Consider the following 19,672-nt stretch of genomic DNA (forward strand, 5'->3'; position numbering starts at 1 on the left):
TAATAACAGAAAGATTGAGAGATGACACAATTTAGAGCTTTAAAATATTGTGAAACTTCCTGATAATGTAGATAATTTCAGTATCAAAAAACTGCAATCACAGAATTTAAATATATCATCAACATCTATGCTCACAAAGTCTTTGTTGATATATCAGTTGACCTTTTTAATATACAATATGGACAGAGATTGCCAAAATAGGCACAAATTATCAAATACTATACGCAATAAGTAGCTGAGTAGATGGTCATTGTTGATGCATTGAGTTAACTTGTTTGATTCACACTTCATTACCTGGAAAGCTGGAAAGAAATGTCAGAAGAAAAATCAAAATTACTGTCTTGTTTTATTGCTTTATTTTATGTGTTTTAACAGCAGGACAAATTGGCAATTGAAATGTCCTGAAAGCACCAAAAAAACACACAGATGAATTGTGATAAGGTTGAAGAGAGCATGGTTTTGATGTAGTCCTGTCATTTGCAGAGATGATTCAAGATTACTAAATGACAATTTTTGTAGGAAACTGGATTACAAACAAATCAGGACGGATAGAAAAAGAGACACATGGGCAAATCAGATGATACCGTACTGTCAACAACTAGCAATATTTCACAGCTGATAGTAAGAGCTGGTTAACATTCAAAGTGACACATTCTGAGAATTATGCTACTGATCTGAAGCGGCAAAAGTCAAATAGCAAGTATTGTCCAATGTGCAGGACAGTTTGGTTCTCATAGAAATCTTATTATTTGGTACAATTTTTAGAACAGAAAACACCAAAATTATACATAAGGTCAAAAGAAACTGGTAGATCTTATGTTCCAGGTGTATGATCATTCCTCACAACCAAAGCATTAATGGTATTCAACCATCTGAAAAGATTTGGAAATATAAAATTATTTTATCATTGAATGCCTGAATTGCAAATAACAATTGTCAAACTACTAGCTGCATGAATGCAGACAACAAGTTATGGAGCTTTTTCAGCTCCTACACACCATCCTCAAGACTCACTCTATTTGAAGCTGTTTATCAGAATCTTTTTTGGAAACTCAACCATTTCCAATTAATCAGTGGCTACTTTGTGGATGACAGAACTAAATCCGGAAATTCAATCCTCCCATTATTGGTACTTCTGCAAAGTCTTTTCATTAATCTTTCGCTACCTTCAAAAAATCATCTTACAGAAATATCCAACCTTTGTTCCAGCAAAAAGATGAAAGATCAACCAAGAACCCAGTGAGCTGAGTCCAGCCTAATGCCCTTGCTGTTTGTCCAATAATAGGTTCAGTCTCAGGAGGAGGAGCAAAGTTAGTGGCTGGAAACTTGTGATTGGAAGAGGGGGAACACCATGTGTGGAAGAAACAGAATCTTGGATTGGAGGAGCTGCAAGTGGCAGCTTTGTTGCTGTGGTGTTCGCTGCTCCTCCAATCACAACTCTGCTGCCTGTTCCCCATTGATAATCAGCTTGTTTGTGGTTCTTTTTCATTTTGTGTGAAAACGTTGAAACATACAGGTTGAAATATACATCAAACTAGCAGATTTCTGAGATGTCAAGACTGGAAATCTTCCCAACCTCAAAGATTTGTCTCATACCTAATACTTCAATCTAGTCAGAAAAACAGATCTGCCACTATTCTGTGTCTCCTATTTGTCAGGCAAAACATACCATTAACATATAATGGCAAAATTGTTATGAGGTAATGCACAATTGGTGCTAGCACGAGACAAGTCAGTTCCCTGAGAGGACCTTGGATGGATGAATTATAATTTTTAAATAAAGTTATGGAGTTATAAAGCACGAAACAGACCCTTTGGTCTGACTCATCCGCCTCATAAACATCTCAATTTAACCTAGTCCCATTTGGCCCTTATCTCTCTAAACCATTCCTATTCATATACCCATCCAGATGCCTTTTAAATGTTGTAATTGTATCAGCCTCCACCACTTGCTCTGGCAGTTCATTCCAACACACACTACCATCTGTGTGAAAAAGTTACCCCTCAGGTCCCTTTTATATCCATCCCTCTCACAAATCTACATGCTCTAGTTTTGGACTCCCCCACTCTAAGAAAAACATCTTGGCTATTCACCCTGTCTATGCCCCTCATCATTTTATAAACTTCTATAAGGTCACCCCCTCAGCCTCCAACACTCCAGGGAGAAAAGTCCCATCCTATTCAGTCACTCAGCTCAAACCCTCCAGTCCTGGCAACATCGTTGTATATCTTTTGTGTGCCCTCTCATGTTTAACAACATCCTTCCCAGAGAAGGGAAACCAGAACTGAACACAGTATTCTAAAAGTGGCCTCACCGATGTCCAGTACAGCTGCAACATAACATTCCAGCTCCTGTACTCAATGTTCTGACCAATGAAGGCAAACATACCAAATCCTTTCTTCACCACCCTATCTATCTGTGACCCCACCTTCAAGAAACTATGCACGCGCACCTCCAGGTCCCTTTCTTCGGCAACACTCCCCAGGGTCCTGCCATTAACTTACCTTTGTGGCAAGATGGCCAGAGTAGGACACTCCACCCAGAGCTCCTCTGCTCCACTGGTTCTTTTTGGGTTTTTTCCCCTCTCTTTTTAGCAGTTCTGGAGGCATCCATTGCAAAACTTTTCTGTAATCCTGTATTAGAATACATGTGACAATAAAGGATATTCTATTAACTGTACAAGTCCTGCCCTGGTTTGCCTTACCAAAATGCAAGACCTCACGTTTACTTAATCTCCATCTGCCACTCCTCAGCCCATCTGATTACAGTACTATTGTACTCTGAGATAACCTTCTTCACTATCTACTACCACCAACAATTTTGGTGTCATCTGCAAACTTACTAAACATACCTCCTATATTTACATCCAAGCCATTTATATAAATGATGAAAAGTTTATGGACCCAGCACCAATCCTTGTGGTACACCACCGGTCACAGTCCTCCAGTCTAAAAAGCAACCCTCTATCGCCACCCTCTGTCTTCCATCTTCAAGTCAATTTTGTATCCAAATGGCTAGCTCCCCCAGATCCCATATGATCTAACCTTACTAGCCAATTTACCTGTTACTAAAATATAAAAAGCAATGTTGTAGTCTTTGTTTTTGCAACATAAAACAAAGTGTTTGATGACTAAAATGAAGATAAACAAAGAAAAAAAGAACTGTTCTCTTATAAGAGAATTCAAGCCTTGTATTGGAATCAGTGCAACCTGGTACAGCTTACAAGCATTATTATAATTCTAAAAAATCTAGTGCTGTATCTCTAAAAGACTTGGTCCAACTCAATTCCCAGAGCAAGAGAGAGTATTTTTTAATATTTTGATGGGCTTGAAGTAATTAACTTTGAACTCATCGGCTGAAACTGTAGATAACCCTTTCTTAATTACTAGGCTGTGACTTTTTCCTTTTTGTTAAAGAAAAACTTTCAAAATCTTCACTTCTTTTGTACTGGCTATATTGCACACACAAAACTGGGATTAATAATAACTTCTTATTAGTTTGACACTGTCCTTAATTTCTGGGAGAAAGTGAGGACTGCAGATACTGAAAAGCGTGATTCTGGAAAAGCACAGCAGATCAGGCAACATCAGAGGAGCAGGTCAGTCAATGTTTCAGGCATAAGCCCTTCCTTTTGGACTTGCTGCAGGTAGTGGTTGTCCTGATCAGGTCCAAATTGTGACGGTCTGAACGTAATCTTGAGTCCATGCAGGATGTCAGTTGTGTAGGCAGGTGCTGAGGAAGAAGAAGTGGCTGTAGTAGCGGGTCTACTTCAGGACATGGCTGAAGAGCTTCAGGGCAGAGGAGATGGCCTGGGGGGTGCAGTGAAAGACAGACTCACTGAGATCCTTGTGGAGGGAGGAGGGGAACATCTTCAAGGTAGGCATCCTTGGGAGAGTCTTTGCAGTAAGGTTATAACGATTAGGAGAACGTCAGGACTGTAGATACTGGAGATCAGAGTCGATAAGTACGGCACTGGAAAAGGACAGCAGGTCAGGCAGCATCCCAGGAGCAGGACAGCTCCTCACATACTGCCTGACCTGCTGTGCTCATTCAGTGCCACACTTTTCAACACTGTCCTTAACTTTCAAAGCTTACAATGGTTGGTTTATTCCCTTCCTAGACTGCTTCTTCCTTACTGCAAAATAAGCCTTCCTAACCTGCAATCTTCTTCCTGACCTCTCCGCCCCACCCCAGTCTGACCTATCACCCTCACCTTGACCTCTTTCCACCTATCGCATTTCCGACGGCCCTCCCCCAAGTCTCTCCTCCCTACCTTTTATCTTAGCCTGCTGGACACACTTTCCTCATTCCTGAAGAAGGGCTTATGCCCGAAACGTCGATTCTCCTGTTCCCTGGATGCTGCCTGACCTGCTGCGCTTTTCCAGCAACACATTTTCAGCTCTGATCTCCAGCATCTGCAGACCTCACTTTCTCCTCAAAGATTGAATGACAATCATTGACACTTTTTGTTTTCTCTCTCTCTCTCTCTTGCAGGACAAGGTGGTGCACAACTGAAGGCAGAAGGATGAGATGCATCCAATTTTACTGAGGAGTGAGTTGAGGAAGCAGTGGCATTGGCCATAATTTTTTAATCTTCCTTCCAGTTAGTTGGTGCTGGAGAAGTGCAAATGTTGCCTCATTGTTCATAAAGATAAGCTGAAAAACTACATGCCAATCAGCTTAACCTTGGTGTTGGAGAATTAAAGAAACAATAACTCAGGACAAAATTAATAATCACTTAGGGAAATGCAGTTTAGCTTCAAAAAGCCACAGATTTGATAAGTGCAATTCACATTTAACTAACTAATCTGACATTTTGTTGAAGTATCAGAGGTTTGGAACTGTTGTTGTAGTGTACATGGACTTCAAAAAGACATTTGATAAAATGCCACACAACAGATCTATAAGCAAAGTTAATACTTGTAGAACAAAAACATGAGCAGCATGGCTATGAAATTTATTGGGACAATAAACAAAGTTGTAATGTGCAGTTGTTGTTCAGCTTAGAAGAACGTTTGTAGTCGAGTTCTGAGGGTTGGCTTTAAGATATTTATTCTTCATGATATGCATCAATGATTTAGAAGTTAATATATAGTGCAGAGATTAAAATTTCACAGATAATATGACACTTGTACAAATTGGTATTGACCATTACACGTAAGAGAAGAAGTAGGCTAATCAATGAGATCATGGATGATCGGATAATTCTGAACTCGTTTCCTAGTTTCCATAACTCCGGATTCCCTTAATTATATCCTGTCATCCTATTGGAAGCATGTTGTGAAATTTGGAAGTGTTCAGAAAAGATTTACAAGTATTTTGCCAGGGTTGAAGGGTTTGAACTGTAGCGAGAGGCTGAATAGGCTGGGGCTGTTTTCTCTGGAGTGTTGGAGGCTGAAGGGTGACCACATTGAGATTTTAAAAATCATGAGGGGTGTGAATAGGGTAAATAAACAAGGTCATTTCCCTGTGATGGGGGAGTCCAGAACTAGAGGGCATATGTTTAGGGTGAGGGGGGAAAGATTTAAAAGGGACTTGAAAGGCAACCTTTTCATACTGTGGTGCGTATTTGGAATGAGCTGTCAGAGGAATTGGTGGAGGCTGGTACAATTACAACATTTAAAAGGCATCTGGATGGGAATGTAAACAGGAAGGGTTTACAGGGATATTGCCAAGTGCTGGCAAATTGGACTAGATTAATTAAAAATATCTAGTCGGCATGGACAAGTTGGACTGAAGAGTCTGTTTCCATGCTGTACGCCTCTATGGCTCTCCCACAAAGGGAAGCAATCCTTCCATATCTACCTTGTCAAGACCCCCAAGAATCTTGTATGTTTCAATAAAGACACCTCTCATTCTTCTCTAATCTAACAAGTTCAGGCCAACTCAATCTCTCCTAAAAAGACAGTCACTCCATAACTGTTAGCCTAGTGAACTTTCGGTGGACTGCCTCCAATGCTGGTACATCCTTCCTTAGATAAGGGGCTTAAAACTGTTCACAGCATTCCAGCTATAGTCTGACTAGTGCCTTGTATTGTTTTAGCAAAACCTCTCCACTTTTATACAACATTCTCTTTGAAATAAAGACCAACATTCCAGTTACCTTATCTATTACTCACTGAACTCAGACTTCATGGTATGTGAAGCACTGATTCAGTTAGGGAAGAATGTGCTACAGAACAATTCTTACATTAACTTCAACTCCAAATAGTTGGTAATTTAATAGCATGTAGGCATTTTTAAAATAAATAAACATCTGAATCATCAAATAATCATGATTACTTCAATATGCATTCAATTCCAAGGAAATTACACACTTATCATTTGTAAAATTAATGAGTTCCATTAATGTCTCAGTTGGAAAATACATCAAGCATAGTACTCAGCCAAAGCCTAGGTTTGATCTGCATTAGACAATCAGTTATCCACAGTTATCATATGACAGTGCTACAACTGTCCTTTACATCCCGTACAGGAGATGGAAAAAAGATTCAGTGCTGATTCTTGACAACCTGTATCATCTGTTGTAAAGTGCAGTGGGTAGATATTCAATTGAGATGGCCCTTACAGTCAAGCAGATCGCAAGCTGTGACTGCCTAGATTCAGACATAACTGGTTGAGGGTAAAAGAAAGCCAACACATGGGGAATATGAATCGCCAGCTCCAAAAGAAGTCTCTTCCATGCAAAAGACATCGACTTAAGGGGTTTACAAAATCCTTAAAGAGGTTTACAAAATTATGAAGGGCATGGATAGGGTAAATAGGCAATGTATTTTCCCTGGGGTCAGGGAGTCCAGACCTAGAGGGCATATAAGACCATAAGACATAGGAGCGGAAGTAAGGCCATTCGGCCCATCGAGTCCACTCCGCCATTCAATCGTGGCTGATGGGCATTTCAACTCCACTTACCCGCATTCTCCCCGTTGCCCTTAATTCCTTGTGACATCAAGAATTTATCAATTTCTGCCCTGAAGACATTTAGCGTCCCAGCCTGCACTGCACTCTGCGGCAATGAATTTCACATGCCCATCACTCTCTGGCTGAAGAAATGTCTCCGCATTTCTGTTCTGAATTTACCCCCTCTAATTCTAAGGCTGTGCCCACGGGTCCGAGTCTCCTCGCCTAACGGAAACAATTTCCTAGCGTCCACCCTCTCCAAGCCATGTATTATCTTGTAAGTTTCTATTAGATCTCCCCTTAATCTTCTAAACTCCAAAGAATACAATCCCAGGATCCTCAGCCTTTCTCATATGTTAGACCTACCATTCCAGGGATCAACTGTGTGAATCTCTGTTGGACACGCTCCAATGCCAGTATGTCCTTCCTGAGGTGTGGGGACCAAAACTGGACACAGTACTCCAAATGGGACCGAACCAGAGCTTTATAACATCTCAGTAGCACAATGGTGCTTTTATATTCCAACCCTCTTGAGATAATTGACAACATTGCATTCGCTTTCTTAATCACGGACTCAACCTGCATGTTTACCTTTAGAGAATCCTCAACTAGCACTCCCAGATCCCTCTGTACTTTGGCTTTACGAATTTTCTCACCGTTTAGAAAGTAGTCCATGCTTGTATTCTTTTTTCCAAAGTGCAAGACCTCGCATTTGCTCACATTGAATTCCATCTGCCATTTCCTGGACCACTCTTCCAAACTGTCTAGATCCTTCTGCAGCGCCCCACTTCCTCAGTACTACCTGCCTGTCCACCTAACTTTGTATCATCGACAAACTTCACTAGAATGCCCCCAGTCCCTTCATCCAGATCATTAATATATAATGTGAACAGCTGCGGCCCCAACACTGAACCCTGCGGGACACTGCTGGTCACCGGCTGCCATTCTGAAAAAGAACCTTTTATCCCAACTCTCCCTTCTGTCAGACAGCCAATCCTCAATCCATACCAGTAGCTCACCTTGAACACCATGGGCCCTCACCTTGCTCAGCAGCCTCCCGTGTGGCACCTTATCTAAGGCTTTTTGGAAGTCTAGGTACACCACATCCACTGGGTTTCCCCAGTCTAACCTACTTGTCACCTCTTCAAAGAACTCCAACAGGTTTGTCAGGCACGACCTCCCCTTACTACATCCATGTTGACTTGTTCTAATCCAACCCTGCTCTTCCAAGAATTTAGAAACCTCATCCTTAACGATGGATTCTATATGTTTAGGGTGAGAAGGGAAAGATATAAAAGAGACCTACGGGCAACTTTTTCCACAGAGGGTGGTACGTGTATGGAATGAGCTGCCAGAGGAAGTGGTGGAAGCTGATACAATTGCAATATTTAAGAGGCATTTGGATGGGTATATGAATAGGAAGGGTTTGGAGGGATATGGACCGGGTGTTGGCAGGTGGGACTAAATTGGGTTGGGATATCTGATCGGCATGGATGGGTTGGAATCGAAGGGTCTGTTTCCATGCTGTACACCTCTATGACTCTATTAAACTGGGTTCAGTTCCAAATGTCCGTGAACTTTACACAGTGCATTGACAATTCCAATTTTCCCATTTTCTACCACTGTCACTGGGCAATTTGACTTAAGGGGTATCAGAACCAAATACAACATCAGTCCTCACCCAAAATATAGAGGAAAAATGTGAACATATTTAACACGTACACATAACATATGCAGCACTGAGACAAAAATAGAAATTGCTGGGAAAACTCAGCCAGTCCGGCAGCATCTATGGAGAGAAATCAGAATTAGAGTTTTGGGTCAAGTGGAATCTTTGTTCTGAGGAAGGGTCACTCAACCCAAACCCAGGCAGATGGAACTAGTGCTTAAGTTTGGGAACATGGTCAACACGGTCTAGTTGGACTGAGGGGTCACGCTAAATGACTCTGAAATACTTGCTAACTGAATTGCAGTTTTCCTTCATGAATATACCCCAATGGCCTCTCTAAGCAAATCCATCATTCAGCTCAATACGATTGTGCATATGCGGGTCTCAGACATTTTCCAGCTCCAATTCCATCATTAAAGTTCATTCTGGAACTCAGATTGCGCAGTGGGCTAGTCATCATCGACCGCTTTTTACACACACATATGTTAAAGACCCTTCCCAAAAAAATGACCTCTAACTAAATCAGCCAAAAGGAAAACGAATTAAAGATTATTCACCCCAACCCCCACAAACCCTCTGAACCTACTGTAAACTCTACAACCAAGATTAAATCAAAAATGATGCACACAGCCACACACACGGTCCCATTACAAAAAAATTGTTTAATCATCTCCAGCTCCTCAAACAAGGGCCCGATCATATAAGGAAAATAGACAGGTTCATCTGGGGAAGGGTTTCACACTCAGTCAATCAAACAGGCCAAGACTTAAACCGCCTCCGTTTATAGCTCTCTTCGCTCAGAAAGGACTTTCTCGCAACCAAACCTCTATCTTTTCTATTTTTAAAACAAACTTCTAAACCGCCTTTCTCCTCCCGCGCGCCTCAAACGAACACGCTGCACCCATCTCTGCGCATGCGCAAGGCCAGCTGCCAACGGGCCGCATATTTCTGTTAATAATCCCGCCCACTAAGCGGGATCTCCTGTTACTATCGGTCCATTTAAATGTCAATCATCAGCCTGACGTGTTTTGAATGGACGGGCGTCCTGTAGACCATGAAGGTGGCAGAGTATGTGTTTTACCATTCTGTTCTGTGGTTTCGTCACTCGCTTTTCATCTCGTAGCTGAAATTTAATTAACTTATTCAATTAAATCATACAACAGGATTTTATGTTTTGAAAGGTCTCTGTTTTAATTTGTGCTGCGATTAGGAGTTTGATAAGTGTGAAAGGGTCAAGTGGAATCTTTGTTCTGTGTGTTGAATGTTGTCCCGCGGATGGAGAGCTGGCTGTTGAGTGCAAGCTCCTCTCAGTGTTTGACAGTGAAGGGAATTGAGTGGAGGAGGTCCTACAACATGGCACTTCTCAGAGGTAAGTCAGTCTGAGTAGAACAACGTTTATGTCTATCTGCTTGGATCGTAGAGTGACAAACAAAGAAAACCATTCTTATAAACATCATAAAATGCTGGCACTTTGCAGCAATTGTGTTGACTTTGAATATGGAATAAAATTCGCCCCCGGTGTAATCCAATTGCATCCTTGAACTTTGTTCCATTTAAACAACTTCCATTCGTACATTTGTGGAGAGCGTATGTCAACTTCAGCGGAGCTGCGATCCAAACTGCTAACGTTTGAAGAGATGATAGGAGTCGCTTTTAAAGCTTTTTGAAGTTTTAAGATGGGACTGTGTGGACTGGCATTGAAGCAAAGGCGAGAATGGGAATTCTGAAACCTCATTCCTGATGAAGGGCTTTTCCCCGAAACGTCGATTTTCCTGCTGCCTGACCTGCTGTGGCTTTTCCAACACCACACTCTCGACTCTCCAGCATCTGCAGTCCTCACTTTCGCTTAGTTCTGAAGAAGAGTCCATGGACCCCTCATGTTAACACTGCTTTCTCTCCATAGATGCTGCCAGACGTTTTGCGTTTTCACAACTTTTTTTTATTTTTGTTTCTGATTTCCAGCTTTCGCAGTTCTTTGGTTTTTTTGTGAGTGTGCAGTATCGAAAAAATATATTGTAGTTCCATTTAATCAGGAAATTGTGTTCATTTTTAAAGAGTGGCTTTCTTTTTAAAGAGAAGCTATTCACTAAGCAACTAACATGAATAAATATGTACAGGACATGACTGACGATTGACTGACTGACTTTTTGATGTTTTTCTACTGGCCACTGAATTGGTTTGGTTATATCCTGAAATGTAATTTTGGGTAATTTTGTATTTCAGAATGGACATTGATGTCACAAGACTTCTTTTAGTGTCAGCCTGCCATAAACGATTAGGGAATTAGATTTGTGATTGTTTTAACAAACAATTGATTTCAAGAGGCATAAAGGTGGAAAAAGAAAGGTTACTGATGGTGGTAATCAAAAAGATTGGTTTTGGTGGAAGTGAGTGAGATGTTAGCTGTGGAGGGAATGCATTGGCTGAGGGTACAACAGATCCATCAAAAGAAGATTTATTATTTTTATTGAACTTTTTGTTGGAAATCTTGCACTTACAAATACTTTGTCTTGTTCTAAAATAAACGTAGTTTTATATGTTTTCCAAATTGCAACCATGTTTTTTTTATTCCTTTGTGGGATGTGGGTGTCACTGGCTGGCTAGCATTTATTGCCCATCCGTAGTTGTCCTTGAGAAGAGGTGGTGAGCTCTTGAACCGCTGCAGTCCACTTGCTGTGGATCGACTCACAATATTATTAGAAAGGGAATTCCAGGATTTTGACCCAGTGACCGTGAAGGAATGGTGATATATTTCCAAATCAGGATGATAAGTGGCTTGGAAGGGAATTTGAGGTTGGTGGTGTTCCCATATATCTGTTGCCCGTGCCCTTCTAGATGGAAGTGGTCATGGATTTGGAAGGTGCTGCCTGAGAATCTTTGCTGAATTTGTGCAGTGCGTCTTGTAGACCGTACACACTGCCGCCACTGAGCGTTGATGTTGGAGGGAGTAGATGTTTGTGGATGTAGTGCCAATGAAGCAGGCTACCTTGTCCTGGATGGTGTTAAGCTTCCAACGTGTTGTTGGGGCTGCATTCATCCAAGCAAATGAGGAGTATTCCATCACACTCCTGATTTGCGACTTGTAGATGGTGGACAGACTTTGAGGAGTCAGGAGGTGAGCTACTCACAGTATTCCTAGCTTCTGATCTGCTCTTGTAGCCACTGCATTTATTTGATGCGTCCAACTGAGTTTTTTGTGAAAGATGATTGACACTTGTGATCCAATCATATAAGTCTATTTGTCTGAAATAATATTTAGATTATACAATATCAGTTGTTTTTCAATCAATTTCTTTTTTTAAATTCATTTTATTTGGGTTTCCCCTTTATAGTAGAGATCTTCCAGAAGCAATGAACCGGGCATTATTTTTAATTAGTGATTTATATGCTGTTAATATTTCCCAAATTGTTGGCAAACTTGGAGAGTGTAGATTTGTAATTCTGAGGAGCGAGAAAGACAGAACTTTAAATCTAATAATAGTAGCTATGATTTGTTTTAAAAAGAGATTGTCAAAATATGTTCCAATTTTAAAAGTGGAACTCTGAGATTGATGTATCCATTAGTAACAGAAAATGTTCATATTTTGATTTCTTGCACCAGTGTGTTCAACCTTCCAGTTGTTGTTTCCTCCAATTTGGAATTCTGTATACAGCGACATATTATATATGCAGTGGTTCAAGAAGGTGGCTCACTACAGCCTTCTCAAGGGCAACTGGAGATGTTCTGCCTATATTTATTGCAGGCTTGTGGGAGCATTTAACAGGAATTTTACCCCATTTGAAATTTGAGTTGTTCAGTTCTGGATTTTAAAGAAAACATTTGGAAGAAAATAAATTTGTATTTCTAAAGTATCTTGTATGATCGTAAAGTACTTCATAGCCAGCAATTTGCTGTGGAAATTTCTCAGCACAGGGAAATGTGGCAGACAAATTGGTTTCCCAAATACCAATAGACAATAGATAACAGACAATAGACAATAGGTGCAGGAGTAGGCCATTCAGCTCTTCGAGCCTGCACCGCCATTCAATATAATCATGGCTGATCATTCCTAATCAGTATCCTGTTCCTGCCTTATCTCCATAACCCTTGATTCCACTATCTTTGAGAGCTCTATCCAACTCCTTCTTAAATGAATCCAGAGAGTGGGCCTCTACTGCCCCCTGTGGCAGAGCATTCCACACAGCCACCACTCTCTGGGTGAAGAAGTTTCTCCTGAGCTCTGTCCTAAATGGTCTACCCCGTATTTTTAAGCTGTGTCCTCTGGTTCGGCACTCGCCCATCAGTGGAAATATGTTTCCTACTGCCAGAGTGCCCAATCCTTTCATAATCTTATATGTCTCAATCACATCCCCTCTCAATCTTCGAAACTCTAGGGTATACAAGCCCAGTCGCTTCAGTCTTTCAGTGTAAGGTAATCCTGCCATTCCAGGAATTGACCTCGTGAACCTACGCTGCACTCCCTCAATAGCCAGAATGTCTTTTCTCAAATTTGGAGACCAGAACTGCACACAGTACTCCAGGTGTGGTCTCACCAGGGCCCTGTACAGCTGCAGAAGCACCTCTTTGCTTCTATACTCAATTCCTCTTGTTATGAAGGCCAGCATGCTATTAGCCTTCTTCACTACCTGCTGTACCTGCATGCTTGCCTTCATTGACTGGTGTACAAGAACACCCAGATCTCTCTGTACTGCCCTTTTACATAAATTGATTCCATTGAGGTTGTAGTCTGCCTTCCTGTTCTTGCTACCAAAGTGGATAACCATACATTTATCCACATTAAACTGCATCTGCCATGCATCTGCCCACTCACCTAACTTGTCCAGGTCACCCTGTAATCTCCTAACATCCTCATCACTTTTCACCCTGCCACCCAGCTTTGTATCATCAGCAAATTTGCTAATGTTATTGCTGATACCATCTTCTATATCATTAACATATATTGTAAAAAGCTGCGGTCCCAGCACGGATCCCTGCGGTACCCCACTGGTCACTGCCTGCCATTCCGAAATGGAGCTGTTTATCACTACCCTTTGTTTCCTATTAGCCAACCAATTTTCAATCCAATCTAGTACTTTGCCCCCAATACCATGCACCCTAATTTTACTCACTAACCTCCTGTGTGGGACTTTATCAAAAGCTTTCTGAAAGTCCAGGTACACTACATCTACTGGATTTCCCTCATCCAACTTCAGAGTTACATCCTCAAAAAATTCAAGAAGATTAGTCAAGCATGATTTCCCCTTCATAAATCCATGCTGACTCTGACCTATCCTGTTACTACTATCCAGATGTGCAGTAATTTCATCCTTTATAATAGACTCCAGCATCTTTCCCACCACGGAGGTCAGACTAACTGGTCTATAATTACCTGCTTTCTCTTGCCCACCTTTCTTAAAAAGTGGTATAACATTTGCCACCCTCCAATCCTCAGGAACCGACCCCGAATCTATTGAACTCTGGAAAATAATCACCAACGCATCCACGATTTCCCGAGCCACCTCCTTCAGTACCCTGGGATGCAGACCATCAGGCCCCGGAGACTTATCAACCTTCAGACCTAACAGCTTCTCCAACACCAAATCTTGGCAAATATAAATTCCCTTAAGTTCAGGTCCTTCAGCCACTGTTACCTCAGGGAGATTGCTTGTGTCTTCCCAAGTGAACACAGATCTGAAGTACCCATTTAATTCCTCTGTCATTTCTTTGTTCCTAGTAATATATTCCCCTGTTTCTGTCTTCAAGGGCCCATTTTTTTGCCTTGTACATACCTAAAAAAGCTTTTACTATCCTCCTTAATATTCTTGGCCAGTTTACCTTCGTACCTCATTTTTCCTCTGCGTATTTCCTTCTTAGTAATCCTCTGTTGCTCTTTAAAAGCTTCCCAGTCCTCAGTTTTCCCACTTATCTTAGCTATGTTATACTTTTTCTCTTTTAACTTTACATGTTTCTTTACTTCCCTCATCAGCCACGGCCGCCCATGCCTCCTCCTGGGATCTTTCTTCCTTTTAGGAATGAACTGATCCTGCAACTTCTGCATTATACACAGAAATATCCGCCATTGTTCCTCCACGGTCATCCCTGCTAAGGTATTGCACCATTGAACTTTGGCCAGCTCCTCCCTCATAGCTCCATAATTCCTTTTATTCAACAGAAGTACTGTCACTTCCGACTGTATCCTGTCCCTCTCAAATTGCAGATTGAAGCTTATTGTATTATGGTCACTTCCCAATGGCTCCTTCACTTCGAGGTCTCTGACCAATTCTGGTTCGTTACACAATACCAGATCCAGAATTGCCTTCTCCCTGGTCGGCTCCAGCACCAGCTGCTCTAAGAATTCATCTCTGAAGCACTCCACAAAGTCTCTTTCTTGTGGCCCAATACCATCCTGATTCTCCCAGTCTACCTGCATGTTAAAATCCCCCATAACAACTGTAGTAACATCTTTACGACAGGCCAATTTTAGCTCCTGATTTAACTTACATCCGACATCCAGACTACTGTTTGGGGTCCTGTAGATGACTCCCAAGAGGGTCTTTTTACCCTTGATATTTCAAAGCTCTATCCACACTGACTCTACATCTCCTGACTCTAGGTCCCCCCGCGCAAGGGACTGAATATCATCCCTTACTAACAAGGCCACCCCACCCCCTCTGCCCGTCAGTCTGTCCTTACGATAGCACGTGTATCCTTGAATATTCATTTCCCAGGCTCTGTCCACTTGAAGCCACGTCTCAGTTATCCCCACAATATTGTATCTGCCAATTTCCAAAAGAGCCTCAAGCTCATCCATCTTATGTCTAATGCTTCGTGCATTCATGTATAGTATTTTTAATTTGTTACTGCTCTCACCCTTCCCATCAACCCTTATTTCACTCAACCTTACAGCATGATGCCTTTCCGAGTTTTCTGCCTCATTAATACAGTTGTCTTTCTTGACTTCTCTTGTTCTAACTTTCCCTTCAATTTCCTTTTTAAACATCCAGCTTGTCCCCTCCCCCCCGCTACTTAGTTTAAATCTAGCGGTGTTGCAGTAGAAAACCTGCCTGCCAGAATACTGGTCCCTAACCTATTAAGGTGCAAGCCGTCTCTCTTGTAGAATTTATGTTTACTACAAAATATACCCCAGTGATCCAAGAACTTGAATCCTTGCTTCCTGCACCAGTTCCTGCACCAGTTCCCCAACCACACGTTCAAGTCCATTATCTTGGTCCATTACCGATGAGATATGACAAGATATTGCTACAGGACTACATACAGCACAGAAATTAACTATTCAACCCATCCAGGCATGCTGGCGTTTGTGCCTACTCAAGCTTTATCCCATCCTTCCTTATCTGACTCTTATCAGCATGCCCTTCTATTCTCTTTTCTAACTTTCTCTTAAATGCATGTTTTCAACCCAACTACTCTAATTCTCACTGCCCACTGATTAAACAAGTTTCTTGAGAATTGTCTATTTTCTTTGGTAACTATCTTGTATTGATGGTCTCTAATTTTGTTTGTTATTATACTTCATAAATGCAAATGAGATAACATTAAAAACATTATATAAATGTATACCAGATACGTAAGCACCATTAAACAAAATTCAACACTGATTCACAAAATGAGACATTAGGGCAGACAACCAAAGGTTTTAAACAGCATCTTGAAGAAGAAACAAAAGGTAGAGACAAGAAATTTACAGAGAAAATTGGGAATCGTGGCTTCAACAACCAACGGCATGGTTGACATTAGTTGAGCAATTAAAATCAGTGAGCAAAAAGGGGACGTGCAGATGTCTGGGAGTGTTGTCGAAGTAGAGGAAACTGCACAGGTAAGGAAGGGCCACTAAGGTCCTAAAAATGAGGAATAAAAATTTTAAATTACAGCTTTGCTCAGCTTGGACATCAGTGAAGTTCAGGAGCAATAGATAATGGGACATGGTAACATGGCAAATTAGGATGTAGATAGACTTTAGTTTTTGGAGGGTAGATAATGGAAAGCTGGTCAGGTGTGTGTTGGAAAAGTCAAGTCTAGAAGTAAGGAACGGATGAAGGTATTAGCAGTAGATGAACTGAGGTGAGGTAATGTTATAAGGTGGAAATACACAGTCTTGGCATGGGATATATGCTTGGAAACTCATTGTGGGATCAGATATAATAGTATAGTTATGAATGATCTGATTCAGCAGCAAATAGCTGTTAAGGAGCAGGATCAAGTTAGTGACAAAAGGTGTTTGTTGCAATGGTTTCAGTCTTTTTAGATTAGATTACTTACAGTGTGTAAACAGGCCCTACAGCCCAACAAGTCCACACCGCCCCGCCAAAGCGCAACCCACCCATACCCCTACATTTACACCCTACCTAACACTACGGGCAATTTAGCATGGCCAATTCACCTGACCTGCACATCTTTGGACTGTGGGAGGAAACCGGAGCACCCGGAGGAAACCCACGCAGATACGGGGAGAACGTGCAAACTCCACACCGTCAGTCGCCTGAGGCAGGAATTGAACCCGGGTCTCCGGCGCTGTGAGGCAGTAGTGCTAACCACTGTGCCACCGTGCCGCCCACGAATATCTTAATATTTAAAACTAAAATACTGCAGATATTGGGAATCTAAAATAAAAACAGTGCTAGAGAAATTCAGCAAGTCTGGCAACATTTTTAGAGAGGGAAATAGAGTTGACGTGCTGAGTCCAATGAACTTTATTTGGAACATCAATATTTAGTTAGAGGTGATTATCTTATGTTGACTACTGGATGAGTAATAAGCCGTCGAACAATTTAGAAATAGTCGCCAGAGTTGGGGGAGGGTGGTCAATGTCATAAAATCATAGAGCTGTACAGCGCAAAAAAAACTGGCCCTTTGGCCTATCAAATCTGCGCCCATTAGAAATGAGTGCCTGGATATTCTAATCCCATTTTCCAGCATTTGCTTCATAACCTTGCATGCAGTTGTTGTGGGTACGTTGGTCGAGTTGGGAAATTGGCTTGCAAATGTTTCGTCCCCTTTCTAGGTGATATCCTCAGTGCTGGGCCTCCTGTGAAGCGCTGCTGTACCATGTCAGTTGGAATTTATTTGATTTTGACCACTGCAACTGGAAACTGCAACTGGAAGCAGCGGGAACAAAACCAACTAAATTCCAATCAACTCAGTATAGCAGCTCCTCACAGGAGGCTACACTGCACTGAGGATGTTACCTAGAAAAGCATGAAATGTCTTCCCAGCTTGGCAAACATACCCACACCAACTGCAACCAGCACATGAGCTACAAATCTTTACACAAACCTCGATAACCTTGCATGCCTCAGCATTGCAAGAACACTTGTGAATACTTCCTAAATATTGACGGTTTCTGCCTCTTATCACTCATGCAGGCAGTGATTTCCAGGTCCCACCACTGCCTGCGTGAAAGCTAATAAATGTCTCTCCCTTGCCTCTTACCTTAAATCTGTGTCCCCTCATCATTAATCCCTCCAAAAGATGAAAAGGTCATTCCTATTTATCCTGTCTATGCTGCCTATAACTTTACTTATCTCAAACATATCCCCCTTCAGCCTTTCCAATCTCCCAGTGTGGGAATCATTATCTTTCATGTGTTTTAATCAGAAACAGAAAAAATTACCATTTACAGAAAAGAATTGGTTAATCATTATCTTTCATGTGTTTTAATCAGAAACAGAAAAAATTACCATGTACAGAAAAGAATTGGTTAATCATTTGGGAAAGATCAGCAAGTTCCAGGTTTGCTTCAATCTCCAGCTAGTGTAGAAACATTTATATTGGGCAAATGTTTCTCCAAAGCCTTGTAAAATAGCTGAGACAACAATAGCATTTTCAGCAACAAAAATAGAAGTTGCTGAAAAGCTCAGCAGGTCTGGCAGCATTTGTGAAGAGACGTCCGGTGACTCTTCCTCAGAACTGGCATTTTCAGTGTTGTGATTTATTGCCTGGCTTCTGTTCACAAATTAGCATAGTTTGCAACTTTGCTTTACATTGGTGATTATCATTTTTCACATGCTTATCAGAAGGGATAATCTCTTTCACAGGTTGTTTTAAATACTGAATGTATGAATAATTTTTTGCAATGGCTTCTCTGAAGTAAAATTTGGCCTTTTTGAAATATCAACTGGATTAAGTCATTTTTAAGCTTTCTTTCATAAAGCAAAGTTCAATGGTTTGTTTGTTTTACTTCCTCACCAACCCCACTGATAAAAAGTGAGCCAGTCAACAACTTTAGATCCATTATTGCTGTCAAATGTAGGTCCACAGTCCTGAGGTCAGATATTTGTCTACGTTTGCAATTTTTTTCAAGAGTATGGGGGATTTCACAAGTTGCCAACATGTTCAGTGTGAGAAGGGGAGGAGCTACTGACTGTTGTTCCCGTGGGTAAGGAATGGTCGAGACTGCTGCTATTGCAAAGGTCTTTTTAATAACAACAGTTGCTATCGAATGTACAGTGTTGGAAGAGGCCATCAGGAGTGAAACAGGGTAAAATAAATTCATTTGAGTTAGTCCTACACTTTGAGGGAGAATCAGCTATTGAATGTACACTGGAAAGAAAAAGTATATGATGTTGTAAGTAGTATTCCAAATACTGGAGACAGTTCACCCTTTAACTTAGTTTTTGTCTTTAACACATGATCACTTTACTTGAACTCTTGATTTTACAAACATCCACTGGAGCTTTAGGGCACTGGAGGAAATGACTGATGCCAGAAATGGGAAGTTCTTATTACTGTGCTAAAAATTTAAATACGTCATTCAAAACAGTTAATATTAGCTGAAATAGTAAGATTCCACGAAGAAAATAGCAAGTGAAATGTCACAAAAAATATATAGGTATGCTAACCCATTTTAGATCAGTCATCCAGAAGGCAAGGTGGTGACATAGTGGTAATGTCACTGAACTAATAATGCTGAGGTCCAGGCTAATGCTCTGGAGACACAGAACAAAGAGCAATACAGCACAGGAACAGGCTCTTCGGTCCTCCAAACCAGTGCACCACATTTTGCTCTTCTATACTAAAACTGTTTTCACTTACAAGATCCATATACCACTATTCCCTTCCTATTCATATATTTGTTCAAGTGATTCTTGAATGTTGCTGTTGTGTC

The 19,672-nt window shown here is 41.2% G+C and overlaps 2 protein-coding genes and 1 non-coding gene across 6 annotated transcripts in view; 1 reads left to right on the top strand and 2 right to left on the bottom strand.

Moving 5' to 3' along the window:
* Nucleotides 1-9,481, bottom strand: part of LOC148152214 (uncharacterized) — a 34,454-nt gene extending 24,973 nt beyond the window's left edge. Inside the window, exons 1-3 of one of the 4 annotated variants that reach the window (XR_015758166.1) lie at nt 7,490-9,481; nt 2,506-2,634; nt 142-872 (exon numbers count right to left, since the gene is read on the bottom strand). Coding sequence is in view for 3 of the 4 variants with exons in the window: in XM_087990712.1 (XP_087846838.1) it covers nt 855-872; nt 2,506-2,634; nt 7,265-7,630 (513 nt within the window). In the remaining variant the exon portion in view is untranslated. Of the gene's footprint in view, nt 1-141; nt 873-2,505; nt 2,635-7,264 lie in introns of those variants that run through there. The other 3 variants (XM_087990723.1, XM_087990712.1, XM_087990730.1) reach the window with 3 other exon arrangements.
* LOC122556044 (small Cajal body-specific RNA 18) lies at nt 8,947-9,033 on the bottom strand. The gene has a single exon (XR_006313445.1).
* A 362-nt stretch (nt 9,482-9,843) lies between the features above and the next one.
* acaa2 (acetyl-CoA acyltransferase 2) overlaps nt 9,844-19,672 on the top strand; it is a 61,749-nt gene continuing 51,920 nt past the window's right edge. The window contains exon 1 of the mRNA XM_043719477.2: nt 9,844-9,936. Coding sequence (XP_043575412.1) covers nt 9,921-9,936 — 16 coding nt within the window. The 5' untranslated portion in view covers nt 9,844-9,920. The remainder of the gene's footprint in view (nt 9,937-19,672) is intronic.

Source organism: Chiloscyllium plagiosum, unplaced genomic scaffold (assembly GCF_037043375.1).
Source record: "Chiloscyllium plagiosum isolate Xiang-an unplaced genomic scaffold, Cpla_swu_hap1 HiC_scaffold_1, whole genome shotgun sequence".
Classification (NCBI taxonomy): domain Eukaryota; kingdom Metazoa; phylum Chordata; class Chondrichthyes; order Orectolobiformes; family Hemiscylliidae; genus Chiloscyllium; species Chiloscyllium plagiosum.